The following is an 18,884-nucleotide window of genomic DNA, read 5'->3' as shown; positions in this document are numbered from 1 at the left end:
TATTTTATAAGCTTTCACCAATCAAACTCATGTAAATCCTATCCATTATTTTGTACCTTTCTCGTTTGAGCCAGGACACCAGTTGAAAGTCTTCCATATTGGCAGCAAAGTAGCCCATGTCTCGCATCCTGTTTGTCTCGACAAGACGTCGGCAGTGGCGACATAGGATCACATCAATGTACACTTGGTCAGCGGTGGAATCATCTTTAGGCTTTGGTGACATTCTGGAAGATGACAACATTATATAGTATTACATTAAACCTCAGTATAAACACAATTATAACAAAACCTCAGGGGACCACATAATCCACCTAACAGCTTTAATTGCTAATAACCTTTCATTGTCAAAATACAGTTGGAACACTTTGAATTATGTGGTGAAAGGAAATCCTCAAAATTTATTGAAGAATGAAGTGAAATATTTCTCCACTTCACAGGCTAGCTAAAACATTCTATACAAACTGTACAGGATATATTTATAAAATCTATACCTTTAAGGATGGCTGTGCTTAATTAAGTTGATGACCCCAATGATAACATGCTCTTCAGTTTCTTATTTGAAGACTGATCCAGACATTATCTTGATATCAAATGTAAACTTTTCTGTGTTTTTATATCACACATTCACTTTTCTGTTTTTACAGTGTACTAATTATGTTAAATACGGTAATTATTTAATCCTCATTTAATTTGCCATCTTGTTTATCTCAGTATCTTTATAGTTTATCTCAGTATCTTTATAGTTTATCTCTGTATATTTATTGTTTATCCCAGTATCTTTATAGTTTATCTCAGTATCTTTATTGTTTATCTCAGTATCTTTATTGTTTATCTCAGTATCTTTATAGTTTATCTCAGTATCTTTATAGTTTATCTCAGTATCTTTATTGTTTATCTCAGTATCTTTATAGTTTATCTCAGTATCTTTATTGTTTATCTCAGTATCTTTATTGTTTATCTCAGTATCTTTATAGTTTATCTCAGTATCTTTATAGTTTATCTCAGTATCTTTATTGTTTATCTCAGTATCTTTATAGTTTATCTCAGTATCTTTATTGTTTATCTCAGTATCTTTATTGTTTATCTCAGTATCTTTATTGTTTATCTCAGTATCTTTATAGTTTATCTCAGTATCTTTATTGTTTATCTCAGTATCTTTATTGTTTATCTCAGTATCTTTATAGTTTATCTCAGTATTTCATCATTCTCTTCAAAATTTCAGTAACAGTAGTAAAATAAGAGTGCACTTAAATATAATGATAATTATTAGGCTCTTGATAAATGTTGTTGATATTATCCTAATAAACACTCATCTTTTCATTTTTAAGCACACAGTACACAGATCATGGTGAATATCGTATCATGTATCTACTGACCTTCTCCCGTGGGCTGGGTTGTCGGACACAGTGTGTTTTAACTTTTCCTTGACCTTTACATTTTGAACCAGGTCTGTAGAGGTCACGCTGGAGCTTCGCACACGATTGATATTACTGACGTTACTAACATTGGTAAAGCTGAATCCATCGGCATCAGGCGGGGATATTGGGGGGCTTGAGTAGCCAGCCGCACGCCCATATAAGGACAGATTTGTGGGCGAGTCTACATCTGAAGGATCTGTTAAAATCAGTATATGGTTTATCAACAAAACATTAACATTATTTAAAATTCTAAAACATGCACAAAGAAATGAATGGGCAATAACTCTGGTAAAAATAACATTAATCTTTACAATATTCAAGCTGTGTTGGTAATACAGTTTTCAACAGTGTACAACATTTAAAAGCAGAGGCTGAAGATATTGGTTCTGAACAGACAGACCGAAGACAACGAAAAAGAAGATACAACATGTAACTTACCTATGGCTTTGAGAAATCGAACCAAGTCCCGAGCTAAATCCCACTTCCCTTTATCCAATGATGAGTCTAGTAATAATGTGGCATGCTGTGAAGAAAAACTTGATATTGATGAATATAGCTGAATAAGGTTGTTTTTTTACTGGGTTTATTGCTTTGTGAACAGTGAGGCTCATTTTAAGGCAGGATATCTTTGTTCAAAAACTCCTTCACAAAACAATATACAGGAGACCGTCGCATGCCATCCAAAGTAATTGGGGTAAAGTGTCTTGCCCAAGGACACAACCATGGCAGCACAGACTGGCCTGTTTCTCAGCAGCAAGAGAAAGATAAACAGAAATGGGTAGGGAGCGTCAAACTACACACCTCTGACCTTCGCCTGAGGTTACGTGGCTGGATCGAGCTCTAACCAACTGAATTATCATGGTCCCCACTAGATAAGGCGATGCTGTGTTGGAATTTACATTTACCAGAAAAATACGGTCTGAATTTATTGAGAAAGATACATTTGGTATATAGCAACCAGCTGACTGGATTTGATCCCATATCAAAGTCCACACCAATTTAAAATTCAACTGATGCAAGGCACACTTAAAGAGCTTTTATATAATTTTTGTTTAAACTATTTACTTAACTTGGTTAAGGATGATTCAAACTAAATTAGGTTAGATTCATATCTGTAACATAAGGACTAAGGGTTATTCTTTTAAAATGTTCACCCCTACTTTTTTTTTTTTTTTTTTTTGGAACCCACCCACTCATCTGATCCCTGGAGGATGCTGTCCTTCATTTATGAAAAAGTGTAGTCATTTGAAGACTTCAAACAAAATTAATCTTGAAGAGATTAACCACATGATTCATGTTGAGCCTCCATTCCCTGCCCACTATAAAATGTACTCTGAATTCACTAAACTTACTCCATTCTAAATAATGTAAACATCTATTTCACATTTTATGAAGTATTATCCCTATTTCCTACCTAATAAAGTAAACTAATTTTGCAAGACACTGTTATTAAGTTTGATGATAATCAGATAATATTTGTGGGAGTTATTGCATAGAAATAAAAGAAACCAAAATTTTCCATTAACCAAGGGGCCGTAACTCTGTTAAATAACGCCTGACATTTCCTATTTCCCTTGGAACAGGAATGCTTCATATCAAATCTTTTTCTGTAATCAGGGAACAGACTCTGACCCCCACTCCGACCCTTGTGGCCCTATTGACCCTCCAGTATGACTTTTTATTACACGTGTCCATCCTCACCTGCCGGCTGATGATGGGTTTCTCCAGATTCTGAAGGATGATGAGGTATGAAGCTGCCGTCTCTAACTTTCCATTAATTAAACACTCCTGTAATAACAAGAAAATAAGATATTCATTTCTGTCAATCACTGGTCACATAAATTTCACCAAATATCCAAATCTAGGTGAAATTGATGACACCTGCCATACAAATCTAGGTCAAATTGAAAACGACTGATATACAAATCTAGGTCAAATCAACAACACCCGCCATACAAATCTAGGTCAAATTGACGACACCCACCATACTAATCTAGGTTCAATCCAGGTAATGTCAGTTCAGCAAACAACTGATAGAAATACCTGAAATAGGTCTTTGGGGTTTCCCACAGATGAAAACAGGTATGGCCATAGGGCTACCTCGGTTTTCCTGGCACAATGGACAACTGTTTGTAGGAATTCTGGAAATTCCTGGATAAATGCAACAATTCTTGGCAGCAATGGGTCTGGAAATGAAGAACAAGGCCAAAGTTAAAAATACAGACAAAGACCAAGTCTAAACATATATACTTGTATCCATCAATTGTCTTCTAGGCTTTCTGTGTCTTAAACTATAAACTTAAAGGACAAACTCTACACTGAAATACACTTACAATAATACCATCTATCTTCTGTATCATTAGGTTAATCTGAACATGTAAATTGATTAAAACCTAAATATAATTTTGTTTTCAACACATACAATATCATAGGACTACATAGAAGATAAATATGTTGTAAAGGTTTAAAATCCTAACAATCATAATTTGATCTTACCAGGAATGGGTTCCTTAGACGTAGCCTCTGCCTCGAGGACTTCGTGTAGTAGGAGCTCCAACACGTGCGGAAAATAGGACAGCTCTGTACAACTCCTGGCTAGATCAAGTGCATTCACTCCTAGGCTGTGACACAAGAGTTCAAGGTTACAAGATAGGTCACAGGTAGATAGAAAATATGTTTGTAAGACAGGAATGCCCCCGCCAACAAGGGAAATTAATTTCAGTGTTCTATGAGAACTTCCAACCATTTTGATTTTAACTAGGATCAATTCTGACCCTTTGGTATAACTTAGATTCAAACAATAACAATACAATCACGGTTACTTAGACAAATTATAGCAGCATCAATTTGACAGCATGGACACTGCCATTGTCTTTGTATTTATTATACAAAACCACACATATATCAAAATGTACCAAATTTTATCAAAATCAGACAATGTCAGAAGCCTCTGTTTGATGGCCATCTTGAATCCTATACCAGTATTTTTTTTTAAATGAACACTGTCATGTTGTCATCCCTCCCACCAAGTTTCATTGTGATCAGCATCAAATAGAACAAAAGTTATCATTGGATATGATTTCAGCCAATCAGAGGGTAATAAATGGCAGCCTTTTTTGTTTTTTGTCCATCAAATTAACACTGCCATTGTCTTAGTATAACCACACCACATGTACATACCAATTTTCATTAAAATTGGACATTACCTAAATTTTGACCAATGAGAAGCCTCCATTTGGTGGCCATCTTGAATTAAAATTCAGCAAATTGGGGTTTTTTTTCTTTTAAAATGAGGGCTGTCATGTTATCATCCCATCAAGTTTCATTGAGATCCATTTAAAAGAACAAAAGTTATTACTGCATATGATTTCAGCCAATCTGATCCATGTTGGATGCTTAATCCATGAAGAAAAGTAAGGTGCAAAACAAGACATCATAATTATGGATGCAAAGTTTGGTGAGGATTGCATTGGCTGTTCTTGAGATTAGCAGGTTATATTGCAACGGGACGAAATGGGACACGATGGAACACAATGGGACGCAAAGGGACAGGACAGACAAGGGTAACACTATATGCCCCCCATTTCATGGCAGGGCATATTATTAAAATGTGTGAAAATGCTGATATAAGATTATCAGTATACGGGAGTGGGAGCATACTTACTTCCTCCTTAATAACTGTCGGAGAATATGATGTAAATATATCTGACTCTGAAAAATAAACACAATTTATTTACAATTTACCGTATCATCTTGGACAAAGGAAAACATTTGAATTATAGGAAGTACGGTAACATGATTATATACCATGTACATATTTAACAGGTTTGATTCTGGGCAGGGAAGGGGAATTAAATATAAAATGTTTAACCATAAAAATTGAATTCTAATTTCTATAGATATTTCAGTATCATGTTGAGAACCAAAGCTGATTGTCAATGCACCTGACTGATGGTAAACTGAGGAATGAATTTTAATTGTGTTGAAATCTGAGGTAGATGTGGTGGCTGATGTAAGTCAGGACATACAAGGATCTGTATTTCTCACTGTGATAGTATATAGGACATTGTAGAACCAAGGATCCAGAAATTATCGATATTTGTTCTTATCATCAATATATGTTATGAATTGAATTGAATATCTTTATTTCCTCAAACATGTGAAGATCATTTCAACAATGTTAGAAATATGAAAATGAGAATGTATGTACAATTGTACATCAATTGAATAGACATGATAATATGTATTAAATAAGTATGTGAACTGAGTACATGGACTGAAATTCACTGAAGTCATGTGGGCTGATTATCATTAACACACACACACACATATATATATATTCAATATTTGTAATGTATTATTAAATAACTTACAGTTCTCTCCAGAATACAAAAAGGTAAGTAATGTGTAGGTTTCATCGGGGAGGCATCACTCGGGGAGCTGTACTGGTAAGTTAAAGCATCTCCCGCTGCCCCTAATATCACAGCATCCTCAAATAACACCGCTATAAAAACAATAAAATCGCTATAAAAATAATATCACAGCATCCTCAAATAACACAGCTATAAAAACAATAAAATCGCTATAAAAACAATAATATCACAGCATCCTCAAATAACACAGTTATAAAAACAATAACACCGCTATAAAAACAATAAAATCATAATAGAAAGTAACTTTGCAATTTTTTCTTTTTTACAAAATTATACAAAAAATATTAAGTTCAGTTCCTTTACCTGTAATCAATTTTTGCACAGTTTGTTATGTACAAATGTAATCAGGAAAAAAAACCTTGGTCGAACAGTCCTTTTAGATTCTGAAATTGTTCCATGTCAAAAATTATATCCTGAGCTTACCTGCAAGTTGTACAGAAGTCTTACCTAACGGATAAATATCCACCCTGAATGGCAGCATGATTCTTTTGGACATGAAATTTAAGGTCTTAGTCTCATCCCGAGGGTAGAGAGGCAGCCACACCTATAGACAAACAGACAAGTACTGTATATAGGTCTTTAATCCTCTGGTGGAGATAAAACTGTTATCATATTCAGGTCCACACTATAAATAATACATTGGTTTCCATTCTGATAGAGAACAAAATACATTTGTTATTAGATGTAACATTTCTGACATAAATTCTGACGGACCTGCATGTTCACGCTACCTGATGTACATTATACATCAAATACTTATGATTTTGTTGTTCATTTTATACTTGACGATGTATAACGGATGACATACCCAGCCAATGTCACAGTTTGTGTGTATCTACCCATACTAACCTTCATACCCTGAGCTCCACACCCTAACCACGGATGACATACCCAGCCAATGTCACAGTTTGTGTGTATCTACCCATACTAACCTTCATACCCTGAGCTCCACACCCTAACCACGGATGACATACCCAGCCAATGTCACAGTTTGTGTGTATCTACCCATACTAACCTTCATACCCTGAGCTCCACAACCTAACCACGGATGACATACCCAGCCAATGTCACAGTTTGTGTGTATCTACCCATACTAACCTTCATACCCTGAGCTCCACACCCTAACCACGGATGACATACCCAGCCAATGTCACAGTTTGTGTGTATCTACCCATACTAACCTTCATACCCTGAGCTCCACACCCTAACCACAAAGCCTCCATCAGCTGCATTTTGCCCTGATTTGCTCGTGAAGTCGTCCACATGTTCTCCACATTAGTGGCAACTACTGACGGCGGACAAAACTGTGGCTGAAACAGACAAGCTCCTGTTATACTGACAACACTCAATGGTATACTGACAACACTCAATGGTATACTGACAACACTCAATGTTATACTGACAACACTCACTGGTATACTGACAACACTCAATGTTATACTGACAACACTCAATGTTATACTGACAACACTCAATGTTATACTGACAACACTCAATGTTATACTGACAACACTCAATGTTATACTGACAACACTCAATGTTATACTGACAACACTCAATGTTATACTGACAACACTCAATGTTATACTGACAACACTCAATGTTATACTGACAAAACTCAATATTATACTGACAACACTCAATGGTATACTGACAACACTCAATGGTATACTGACAACACTCAATGTTATACTGACAACACTCAATGGTATACTGACAACACTCAATGGTATACTGACAACACTCAATGTTATACTGACAACACTCAATGTTATACTGACAACACTCAATGGTATACTGACAACACTCAATGTTATACTGACAACACTCAATGGTATACTGACAACACTCAATGGTATACTGACAACACTCAATGTTATACTGACAACACTCAATGTTATACTGACAACACTCAATGTTATACTGACAACACTCAATGTTATACTGACAACACTCAATGTTATACTGACAACACTCAATGTTATACTGACAACACTCAATGTTATACTGACAACACTCAATGTTATACTGACAACACTCAATGTTATACTGACAACACTCAATGTTATACTGACAACACTCAATGGTATACTGACAACACTCAATGTTATACTGACAACACTCAATGTTATACTGACAACACTCAATGTTATACTGACAACACTCAATGGTATACTGACAACACTCAATGGTATACTGACAACACTCAATGGTATACATACTGACAACACTCAATGGTATACTGACAACACTCACTGTTATACTGACAACACTCAATGTTATACTGACAACACTCAATGGTATACTGACAACACTCACTGTTATACTGACAACACTCACTGTTATACTGACAACACTCAATGTTATACTGACAACACTCATTGTTATACTGACAAAACTCAATGTTATACTGACAACACTCACTGTTATACTGACAACACTCATTGTTATACTGACAACACTCAATGTTATACTGACAACACTCAATGGTATACTGACAACACTCAATGTTATACTGACAACACTCACTGTTATACTGACAACACTCATTGTTATACTGACAACACTCAATGGTATACTGACAACACTCAATGTTATACTGACAACACTCAATGGTATACTGACAACACTCAATGGTATACTGACAAAACTCAATGTTATACTGACAACACTCAATGTTATACTGACAACACTCAATGTTATACTGACAACACTCAATGTTATACTGACAACACTCAATGTTATACTGACAACACTCAATGTTATACTGACAAAACTCAATGTTATACTGACAACACTCAATGGTATACTGACAACACTCAATGTTATACTGACAACACTCATTGTTATACTGACAACACTCATTGTTATACTGACAACACTCAATGGTATACTGACAACACTCAATGTTATACTGACAACACTCAATGTTATACTGACAACACTCAATGGAACTCGTTCCATACAGAAAGAGACAGTGAATTTGAAATATACTTAATGACATGGAAAGTGGAAAAACAAATAATAAAATATTATGTATGTCCAGTACTTACAGGTTTATGTTTGGTTTGATTTGATTTTTGATCCTTGACTTGTGGCCCTGACACATCTCTCTGGAACATGAGTAGTTTTCCTGCTACACTCAGCAGTAAGCTCTCCGCTTCTTTGTTATTATGGTTTGATCTTGTACCTGAACAAGAAAAAAATTAAAGTTATAATTTACTGATGACAGTACATTGAGATTGTAGTGGTGACAGTAAAATTAAGTTTTTGTGATGACAATATAATGAGGTTTAAGTGGTGACAGTATAATGAGGTTTTAGCGGCGACATTATAATGAGGTTTTAGCGGTGACAGTATAATGAGGTTTTAGTGATGACAGTATAATGAAGTTTTGACAGTGACAGTATAATGAGGTTTTAGTGGTGACTGTATAATGAGATTGTAGTGGTGACATTATAATGAGGTTTTAGCGGTGACAGTATAATGAGGTTTTAGTGGTGACAGTATAATAAGGTTTTAGTGGTGACAGTATAATGAGGTTTTAGTGGTGACAGTATAATGAGGTTTTAGTGGTGACAGTATAATGAGGTTTTAGTGGTGACAGTATAATGAGGTTTTAGTAGTGACAGTATAATGAGGTTTTTGTGGTGACAGTATAATGAGGTTTTAGTGGTGACAGTATAATGAGGTTTTAGTGGTGACTGTATAATAAGGTTTTAGTGGTGACAGTATAATGAGGTTTTAGTGGTGACGGTATAATGAGGTTTTAGTGGTGACAGTATAATGAGGTTTTAGTGGCAACAGTATAATGAGGTTTTAGTGGTGACAGTATATTGAGGTTTTAGTGGTGACAGTATAATGAGGTTTTAGTGGTGACAGTATAATAAGGTTTTAGTGGTGACAGTATATTCAGGTTTAAGTGATGACAGTATAATGAGGTTTTAGTGGTGACAGTATAATGAGGTTTTAGTGGCGACAGTATAATGAGGTTTTAGTGGTGACAGTATAATGAGGTTTTAGTGGTGACAGTATAATGGGGTATTCGTGGTGACAGTATCATGAGGTTTTAGTGGTGACAGTATAATAAGGTTTTAGTGGTGACAGTATAATGAGGTTTTAGTGGTGACAGTATAATGAGGTTTTAGTGGTGACAGTATAATGAGGTTTTAGTGGTGACAGTATAATGAGGTTTTAGTGGTGACAGTATAATGGGGTATTAGTGGTGACAGTATAATGAGGTTTTAGTGGTGACAGTATAATAAGGTTTTAGTGGTGACAGTATAATAAGGTTTTAGTGGTGACAGTATAATGAGGTTTTAGTGGTGACAGTATAATGAGGTTTTAGTGGTGACAGTATAATGGGGTATTAGTGGTGACAGTATAATACGGTTTTAGGTGTGACAGTATAATGAGGTTTAAGTGGTGACAGTATAATGAGGTTTTAGTGGTGACAGTATAATAAGGTTTTAGTGGTGACAGTATAATGAGGTTTAAGTGGTGACGGTATAATAAGGTTTTAGTGGTGACAGTATAATGAGGTTTTAGTGGTGACAGTATATTGAGGTTTTAGTGGTGACAGTATAATGAGGTTTTAGTGGTGACAGTATAATGAGGTTTTAGTGGTGACTGTATAATGAGGTTTTAGTGGTGACAGTATATTGAGGTTTTAGTGGTGTCAGTATAATGAGGTTTTAGTGGTGACTGTATAATGAGGTTTTAGTGGTGACAGTATGCTTGGGGGCTCTCATTCGGTTACTTTATTGTAACCTCTTCGATTTGGCCTTTTAAATTCGGGGAATTTCTTGCCCCCAATTCATTATATCATATTTTGTGTATTTATTTCTTATGTAGATGATATGCTTGGGATCGCCCAAGCTCGGGGGTCGCCCCATCTGAAACAGTCTTAGCAGAACTGCCTGCTTTTTAGCTACCAACTGCTTACTCTGTGGCTTGAGGTCGCTCAAGCTAGGTTTCTCTCCTCTCTATTAGTCATAGCTAGCTAAGCTATGATCGCTCTAGCTTGGGGGTTGCATGCCCCTATAGTATAATTAGTATCTTAATTGTTTAGGTGTATCTTTTGAGTAGCGAGTAAAAATTTATTATGTAATATTGTTAGTTGATGTTATTTAGTTGTAAGAATGAGCAGCCCCTAAGAATGCCAAAACCTTTAGATAATATTTAATATGAGCCTGAACAAGTTATTGGTTCCATTCAATAAATTTTTGACTTTCATACTGTTTTGGTGTGTTGTGTATAAAATGATATTTTGTTTACTAAATAGTTGTTTGTACACAACATTTAAAAACCCCGTCACAGTCTTCATGTTAGTAAATATCTATTTCTAACCTCGCGCCTTTGATCACGTGATGTTCTTGACCAATGGAAATACGTCGGGGGATAGCGCCACCTGCATTCATTTTCAAGCAGCGTGATTATTTGTAGCAGCAGTGTTTTATTCATCATCCACCATCCGCCCCACCTCCACCTTTGATAATTTGCAGTTTTCTTTACTGTGGTTTGTGTATAATTGTTTATATTATATTATAATTACCTTTTAATATTTATATACTGTTGTTTTGTTTTGATTGCCTGTACTTTTCATGTGTATATGTTGTTTTTATTATATGTGTTTACTTATAATATTTATATTTATTACATGTCTTTTTTACTTGTTTCGGGCTCATTTGTTTAGGGATAAGTAAGGCCTCATGGTGAGACAACACCTGGCAAGCTGGTCTGAGCATTGGATAAACCTACCTCCCTGATTCAGGTTGGGGCAGCCGGCTCGCAGCACCTTTTTGTACATCTGTGTTGGTTAATTATAATTAATAATAAGCTTTATTTTGTTACAATGCAAGCTGTCACATTTTTATTTTTATTTTGGGCTGCTCTTCTTAGTAAGGAATAGTTAGAGGATATCACTCACAGTAATGAATTTATCACGCCGTGATATTAGCACTTTTAAATTCGGGGAATTTCTTGCCCCCAATTCATTATATCATATTTTGTGTATTTATTTCTTATGTAGATGATATGCTTGGGATCGCCCAAGCTCGGGGGTCGCCCCATCTGAAACAGTCTTAGCAGAACTGCCTGCTTTTTAGCTACCAACTGCTTACTCTGTGGCTTGAGGTCGCTCAAGCTAGGTTTCTCTCCTCTCTATTAGTCATAGCTAGCTAAGCTATGATCGCTCTAGCTTGGGGGTTGCATGCCCCTATAGTATAATTAGTATCTTAATTGTTTAGGTGTATCTTTTGAGTAGCGAGTGAAAATTTATTATGTAATATTGTTAGTTGATGTTATTTAGTTGTAAGAATGAGCAGCCCCTAAGAATGCCAAAACCTTTAGATAATATTTAATATGAGCCTGAACAAGTTATTGGTTCCATTCAATAAATTTTTGACTTTCATACTGTTTTGGTGTGTTGTGTATAAAATGATATTTTGTTTACTAAATAGTTGTTTGTACACAACATTTAAAAACCCCGTCACAGTCTTCATGTTAGTAAATATCTATTTCTAACCTCGCGCCTTTGATCACGTGATGTTCTTGACCAATGGAAATACGTCGGGGGATAGCGCCACCTGCATTCATTTTCAAGCAGCGTGATTATTTGTAGCAGCAGTGTTTTATTCATCATCCACCATCCGCCCCACCTCCACCTTTGATAATTTGCAGTTTTCTTTACTGTGGTTTGTGTATAATTGTTTATATTATATTATAATTACCTTTTAATATTTATATACTGTTGTTTTGTTTTGATTGCCTGTACTTTTCATGTGTATATGTTGTTTTTATTATATGTGTTTACTTATAATATTTATATTTATTACATGTCTTTTTTACTTGTTTCGGGCTCATTTGTTTAGGGATAAGTAAGGCCTCATGGTGAGACAACACCTGGCAAGCTGGTCTGAGCATTGGATAAACCTACCTCCCTGATTCAGGTTGGGGCAGCCGGCTCGCAGCACCTTTTTGTACATCTGTGTTGGTTAATTATAATTAATAATAAGCTTTATTTTGTTACAATGCAAGCTGTCACATTTTTATTTTTATTTTGGGCTGCTCTTCTTAGTAAGGAATAGTTAGAGGATATCACTCACAGTAATGAATTTATCACGCCGTGATATTAGCACTTTTAAATTCGGGGAATTTCTTGCCCCCAATTCATTATATCATATTTTGTGTATTTATTTCTTATGTAGATGATATGCTTGGGATCGCCCAAGCTCGGGGGTCGCCCCATCTGAAACAGTCTTAGCAGAACTGCCTGCTTTTTAGCTACCAACTGCTTACTCTGTGGCTTGAGGTCGCTCAAGCTAGGTTTCTCTCCTCTCTATTAGTCATAGCTAGCTAAGCTATGATCGCTCTAGCTTGGGGGTTGCATGCCCCTATAGTATAATTAGTATCTTAATTGTTTAGGTGTATCTTTTGAGTAGCGAGTAAAAATTTATTATGTAATATTGTTAGTTGATGTTATTTAGTTGTAAGAATGAGCAGCCCCTAAGAATGCCAAAACCTTTAGATAATATTTAATATGAGCCTGAACAAGTTATTGGTTCCATTCAATAAATTTTTGACTTTCATACTGTTTTGGTGTGTTGTGTATAAAATGAGGTTTTAGTGGTGACAGTATAATGAGGTTTTAGTGGTGACAGTATAATGAGGTTTTAGTGGTGACAGTATAATGAGGTTTTAGTGGTGACATTATAATTAGATTTTAGTGGTGAATGAAGTGAAGTTATCTATGAACCTAAGTTAATTAATATGTGAGTACATGTTTATCAACCATTACAAAACACATACCGTACTCTGTCTTTAGTGAGGTAAGGGCCAGCCCTGTCACACACACCGGGTGTGGCACGTAGTTGTTCAAGGATACTTCCTGTACTTTAACGATGTCCAACAGTGGATCTACAAAATAAAAAAAACATCTTAAGGACCTGAAGTTATCTGTCAGTGTGAAGTTCTAACTTGGGCTCAGGTAAAATATGAGTTATCCATGAAAAGTAAGCAGTAGTTATTGCATCAGTGACATTTCAAGGGTGGATTGACACTTAAATGAACTTTGGTACAACATGATGTGTGAGTCTATACAGAACACTTACTGGACTGAGTATTTGTACAACATGATGTGTGAGTCTATACAGAACACTTACTGGACTGAGTATTTGTACAACATGATGTGTGAGTCTATATAGAACACTTACTGGACTGAGTATTTGTACAACATGATGTGTGGGTCTATACAGAACACTTACTGGACTGAGTATTTGTACAACATGATGTGTGTGTCTATACGGAATACTTACTGGACTGAGTATTTGTACAACATGATGTGTGAGTCTATACAGAATACTTACTGGACTGAGTATTTGTACAACATGATGTGTGGGTCTATACAGAACACTTACTGGACTGAGTATTTGTACAACATGATGTGTTAGTCTATACAGAACACTTACTGGACTGAGTATTTGTACAACATGATGTGTGTGTCTATACGGAATACTTACTGGACTGAGTATTTGTACAACATGATGTGTGAGTCTATACAGAATACTTACTGGACTGAGTATTTGTACAACATGATGTGTGAGTCTATACGGAATACTTACTGGACTGAGTATTTGTACAACATGTTGTGTTAGTCTATACGGAATACTTACTGGACTGAGTATTTGTACAACATGATGTGTGGGTCTATACAGAACACTTACTGGACTGAGTATTTGTACAACATGATGTGTGAGTCTATACGGAATACTTACTGGACTGAGTATTTGTACAACATGACGTGTTAGTCTATACAGAACACTTACTGGACTGAGTATTTGTACAACATGATGTGTGAGTCTATACGGAATACTTACTGGACTGAGTATTTGTACAACATGACGTGTTAGTCTATACAGAACACTTACTGGACTGAGTATTTGTACAACATGACGTGTTAGTCTATACCGAACATTTACTGGACTGAGTATTTGTACATGATGTGTGAGTCTATACGGAATACTTACTGGACTGAGTATTTTTTCTCTCCATGTTGTACAACATGATGTGCGAGTCTATACAGAACACTATGAGAATGTCCCGGAATGTGTTTAGTAAGAGAACCTGGGAAGGCACCTTCGTACTAATGGCGAATGTGTTGTCTAGTTTACAGCTACGAGGATAGCACTTAATCTGAAATTAAAAACACATACATTACATGTTATATAAACCAAATATATACAATTTTATAACATGACTCTGAGCTGCTGCCTCACTCTTGTAAAAATAAGGGAAAAAGATTAGGGCATGCCTAAAGTGGAGGACATGTTAGGTTAGAAACAGTTTATGTTAGTGTCATCATTATGAATATAAAATTAATTGTTTCTTTAGATCATTGTACCTGTATGAGGTGATACAGACAATGAAAAAATTGTTACAAGTAGGAGAAAATAGTCTCACTAAATTCAATTAAAAGTTGTTAAAAGTTGAAATCAAATGAGTCTGATAGGACTATGAAAATCATGATAGAACATGATTATAAACAAGACAAAATCCAAATATATCTATCCTCTGACAAGCCAATAGCAAAGTCAGGGATTGCGCTTATTACAAGAAATAAATTTGTTAAAATATTTGCTGAATAGGAAAATACATTGGCGGACTTATTACTAGACATGGGCTTATTGTCAGGAAAATAAAATAATACCCTACATTTTTCAACCAAAGGTTGTGTAAATAAAGTATATAATATAATTTACCTCGTCTCTTTGTCCTACAATATTGTAACACGCCACACAAATAAAGTCTTTCCACCATGCCATACCTCCTGAAACAACCAAGTCCCGCTCCTACAAAAGAACACCAGACAGACATAATTATAGTCATTCTTAGTAGTCATAGTTTCATACACAAAAAGATATTTAATCCCAAGAGGCCCAAGGGCCTTAACGGTCATCTGACTCTAAATCAAAGACCCTTATACTGTTGTAGTATACATTCTCTGTAGCGAGTATAGTGGCACTGTTGGCCATAGTGGCCATCTTGGAATTTGGATCAACCCGAAAAATAACAACACTTGATCAAGACTATCTCAGGATCATTCCTGGTAAGTTAGAGCTGAATCCCACTGGTGGAATTTGAGAAGAAGTTTGAAATAGGTGTTGTTCAGGAAAACCATGATTTCAGAACCTTACCTGTGTCTCATTGCCACCATATTATATACTGGAAACTTAATTACCAATGTCTCATTACCACCATATTATATACTGAACCCTTACCTGTGTCTCATTACTACCATATTATATACTGGAACCTTTCCTGTGTCTCATTACCACCATATTATATACTAGAACCTTACCTGTGTGTCATTACCACCATATTATATACTGAAACCTTACCTGTGTCTCATTACCACCATATTATATACTGGAACCTTACCTGTGTCTCATTACCACCATATTATATACTGGAACCTTTCCTGTGTCTCATTACCACCATATTATATACTAGAACCTTACCTGTGTCTCATTACCACCATATTATATACTGGAACCTTACCTGTGTCTCATTACCAAAGAGCTTCCATTTTCTGTTGAGGAAATTATAGTGGGCAAGTCCAGTCTTACCGGCCACTGCCAGATACTGACCACTCCTGTCCACTGCAGCATACTGTAACACACACCCAGATGTTGTGTAATGTTTGACAAATCTCTATACCTTCATCATCTGACCTTTGATTAATACTGCTGGAAACATTTTACTTAAAGTTCATCTTAAAACTGATACTTTACAAACATTATTAACAAGTGAACTAAGTTTCATAATAATTAGATGAAAAACGATTATGATTAGTTACATTAGAGCAAATCCCTCTATCCCCTTAACGACTCGTTGTGAGGTGATAATTACAGGTATGATCTACCATTGTCTGTCATATCAGATACTTTGATTGGATCAACGGAAGATGTGTATGATTTACCAAAGTGTAACACTTACTCTGATTGGCCAATTGGTAGCAAGGTAACTATGAGATATTGGTATGATCTGCCAGTGTTTGTTGCCCACAAGTAAGTGAGATTCTGTGCGACTAGTAGATTTTTGGGAAACATCACTGGTGTTCATGTAAAGCTTGTCTTCTCCCTGTAGGAACACATGCTCGTGGTTGGCCTGTAGATAAAGAAGTGTAGAAATAGCTTTAAAATATAACAAAAAGACAGTAAAACTCGGACATAATAGTCATAAACAGAGGAATGATGGCAGTACAACAAGGTTTTACTAGATAATTGGTGAGTTTATACAGAGGTTTGTTTTGTACTATTTGAAAATGTTTTTTTCATATTATTTTTGGAGCATAAAAGCTTCCAATATTATAGAATTTACCTACTAGGTATACCTATCCTTGTCCTGGATATAGTGACCAACTCCTTGCATTCACCAATCTTTTTTTGACTATTTTCTATAATTTAGGAAGTACTGTAATCTATCTAATCCATCTTACTACACATCCCAGCTGTTAATTAGGGTGATTAGTTCATGGTTCATACAGACATCTTACTACATATCCCGATTGTTAATTAGGGTCATTAGTTCATGGTTTTAAATGAGAAGCTTTTCTGAGAAAAACAGTTTAATATAGTTCATACAACAGGTACCATACCATCTACTTACCATACAAGGGTTTACAGTTAAAGCACTTTTTACAAACTGGAGCTGCATGATGTGTGACATATCTCGGTGTCCATGGTAACCCACATATCCCTCCAATTCTGTCTCCACCGTCTCACACACCATCCACAACTGGTAGCCCTCCAACCCCCACTCCTGTTCATAAAACTTCAGTATAGGCAATGTACAGCATTACCATAATTATCCAACAGTACGCCCTTTATTGTCAACAGAAGAAGAAACAACAAACTTCTTTCCTTTTCGTTCAGTATGACTGCCATAATTAGCCGACAACAAACTCATGCCTGGTATTTATTACAGTCAGCAAAAATGATATAAATAATGCTCTTTCATTGTTTTGTAAAAAGCTCATACCCTATTTTTGCAATTTATGCTGAAGTTAATAAGGCATATATTTCACAAGAATTACACATAATTATTTGTCTTGTCTGTCCTGCTTTGTCAGTATAGTAAGTTTTAAGCAAACTCCAAAATTCATTAAAATTTCAGTATTTTTGCCAAAAAACGACCACGAAAACTCTTCTTTTATTGTGACAGCATGGAAACACCCTGTATATCTTATAGACATGTCTAAAGTATTGATGTACGGCAAAACAAATATAAAATTTCACAAATTCTTTAATTCTCAAAATTCACCTATATATCATTTTACCCCAAAATCACTCTTTCTCAAAAGTGAGATACAAATACAACAGATGTATAGTGAAAGTAAATTGGAGAAGATTTGATATTGATTTCTCAAAATTTAAAGGTTTTTCACCCAAAAAAAAAACAGAGAAAAATGAAAAGATACATTATCTACAGGGCGTGTTGAGATGTTTATACTGGGAACTACAATACAACTATTCCAGGTTTGGTTGTAATAATATTGATAGTTTTTGAGAAACTGAGCTAAACACAAAACTTTAAAGTCCAGATTCATGCCATTCCTATTATCCAGACTTGCTGCACCATAAATTCTGTAAATGAAAGGTCTGTTGAGATGTCCACTATGTGGTCTAACTACGTATATACCAAGTTTGATTAAAGTTAGACTCATACTTTTTGAGCAATGGTTAAACGCAAAACTTTAAACTGACTTTAAAAAGACCAGAAGAGTAGCCCTCAAGTCTTACTTTGCAACTTTTTGTCGCGGGCGAGACAAAAATAACAAGATCATTAACAAAAGCTTCTAGAAAGAAAGCTTCTAGAAAGAAAGCCCATTATCAGCAAGTATCTATTCATAAAGTGAACAACATTTTTCCTGTATATATATATATATGCCTCAACTCTATAATAGAAACTTCAAGGGCTAACCAAAGTCAGTGCAGTAGAAAATATATGTTACAGTGACCTATATTTGATATAC

At 35.4% G+C, this 18,884-nt stretch overlaps 1 protein-coding gene across 6 annotated transcripts in view; it reads right to left on the bottom strand.

Annotated features, from left to right (window-relative positions):
- LOC117325520 (RAB6A-GEF complex partner protein 1-like) overlaps positions 1-18,884 on the bottom strand; it is a 52,762-nt gene that overhangs the window by 12,762 nt on the left and 21,116 nt on the right. For all 6 annotated transcript variants that reach the window (XM_033881792.1, XM_033881793.1, XM_033881794.1 and 3 more), the window contains exons 11-27: positions 17,519-17,671; positions 16,847-17,017; positions 16,409-16,519; positions 15,610-15,699; positions 14,878-15,043; positions 13,661-13,768; positions 8,905-9,041; positions 7,033-7,161; positions 6,299-6,395; positions 5,792-5,922; positions 5,083-5,129; positions 3,915-4,039; positions 3,462-3,604; positions 3,120-3,206; positions 1,857-1,941; positions 1,377-1,614; positions 57-224 (exon numbers count right to left, since the gene is read on the bottom strand). In XM_033881792.1, the coding sequence (XP_033737683.1) occupies positions 57-224; positions 1,377-1,614; positions 1,857-1,941; positions 3,120-3,206; positions 3,462-3,604; positions 3,915-4,039; positions 5,083-5,129; positions 5,792-5,922; positions 6,299-6,395; positions 7,033-7,161; positions 8,905-9,041; positions 13,661-13,768; positions 14,878-15,043; positions 15,610-15,699; positions 16,409-16,519; positions 16,847-17,017; positions 17,519-17,671 (2,186 nt within the window). The remainder of the gene's footprint in view (positions 1-56; positions 225-1,376; positions 1,615-1,856; positions 1,942-3,119; positions 3,207-3,461; positions 3,605-3,914; positions 4,040-5,082; positions 5,130-5,791; positions 5,923-6,298; positions 6,396-7,032; positions 7,162-8,904; positions 9,042-13,660; positions 13,769-14,877; positions 15,044-15,609; positions 15,700-16,408; positions 16,520-16,846; positions 17,018-17,518; positions 17,672-18,884) is intronic.

The sequence above is a fragment of the Pecten maximus genome, chromosome 4 (assembly GCF_902652985.1).
Source record: "Pecten maximus chromosome 4, xPecMax1.1, whole genome shotgun sequence".
NCBI classification, from domain to species: domain Eukaryota; kingdom Metazoa; phylum Mollusca; class Bivalvia; order Pectinida; family Pectinidae; genus Pecten; species Pecten maximus.
The sequence above is the reverse complement of the archived record's forward strand: the minus strand, read 5'-3'. Positions and strand labels throughout refer to the sequence as shown.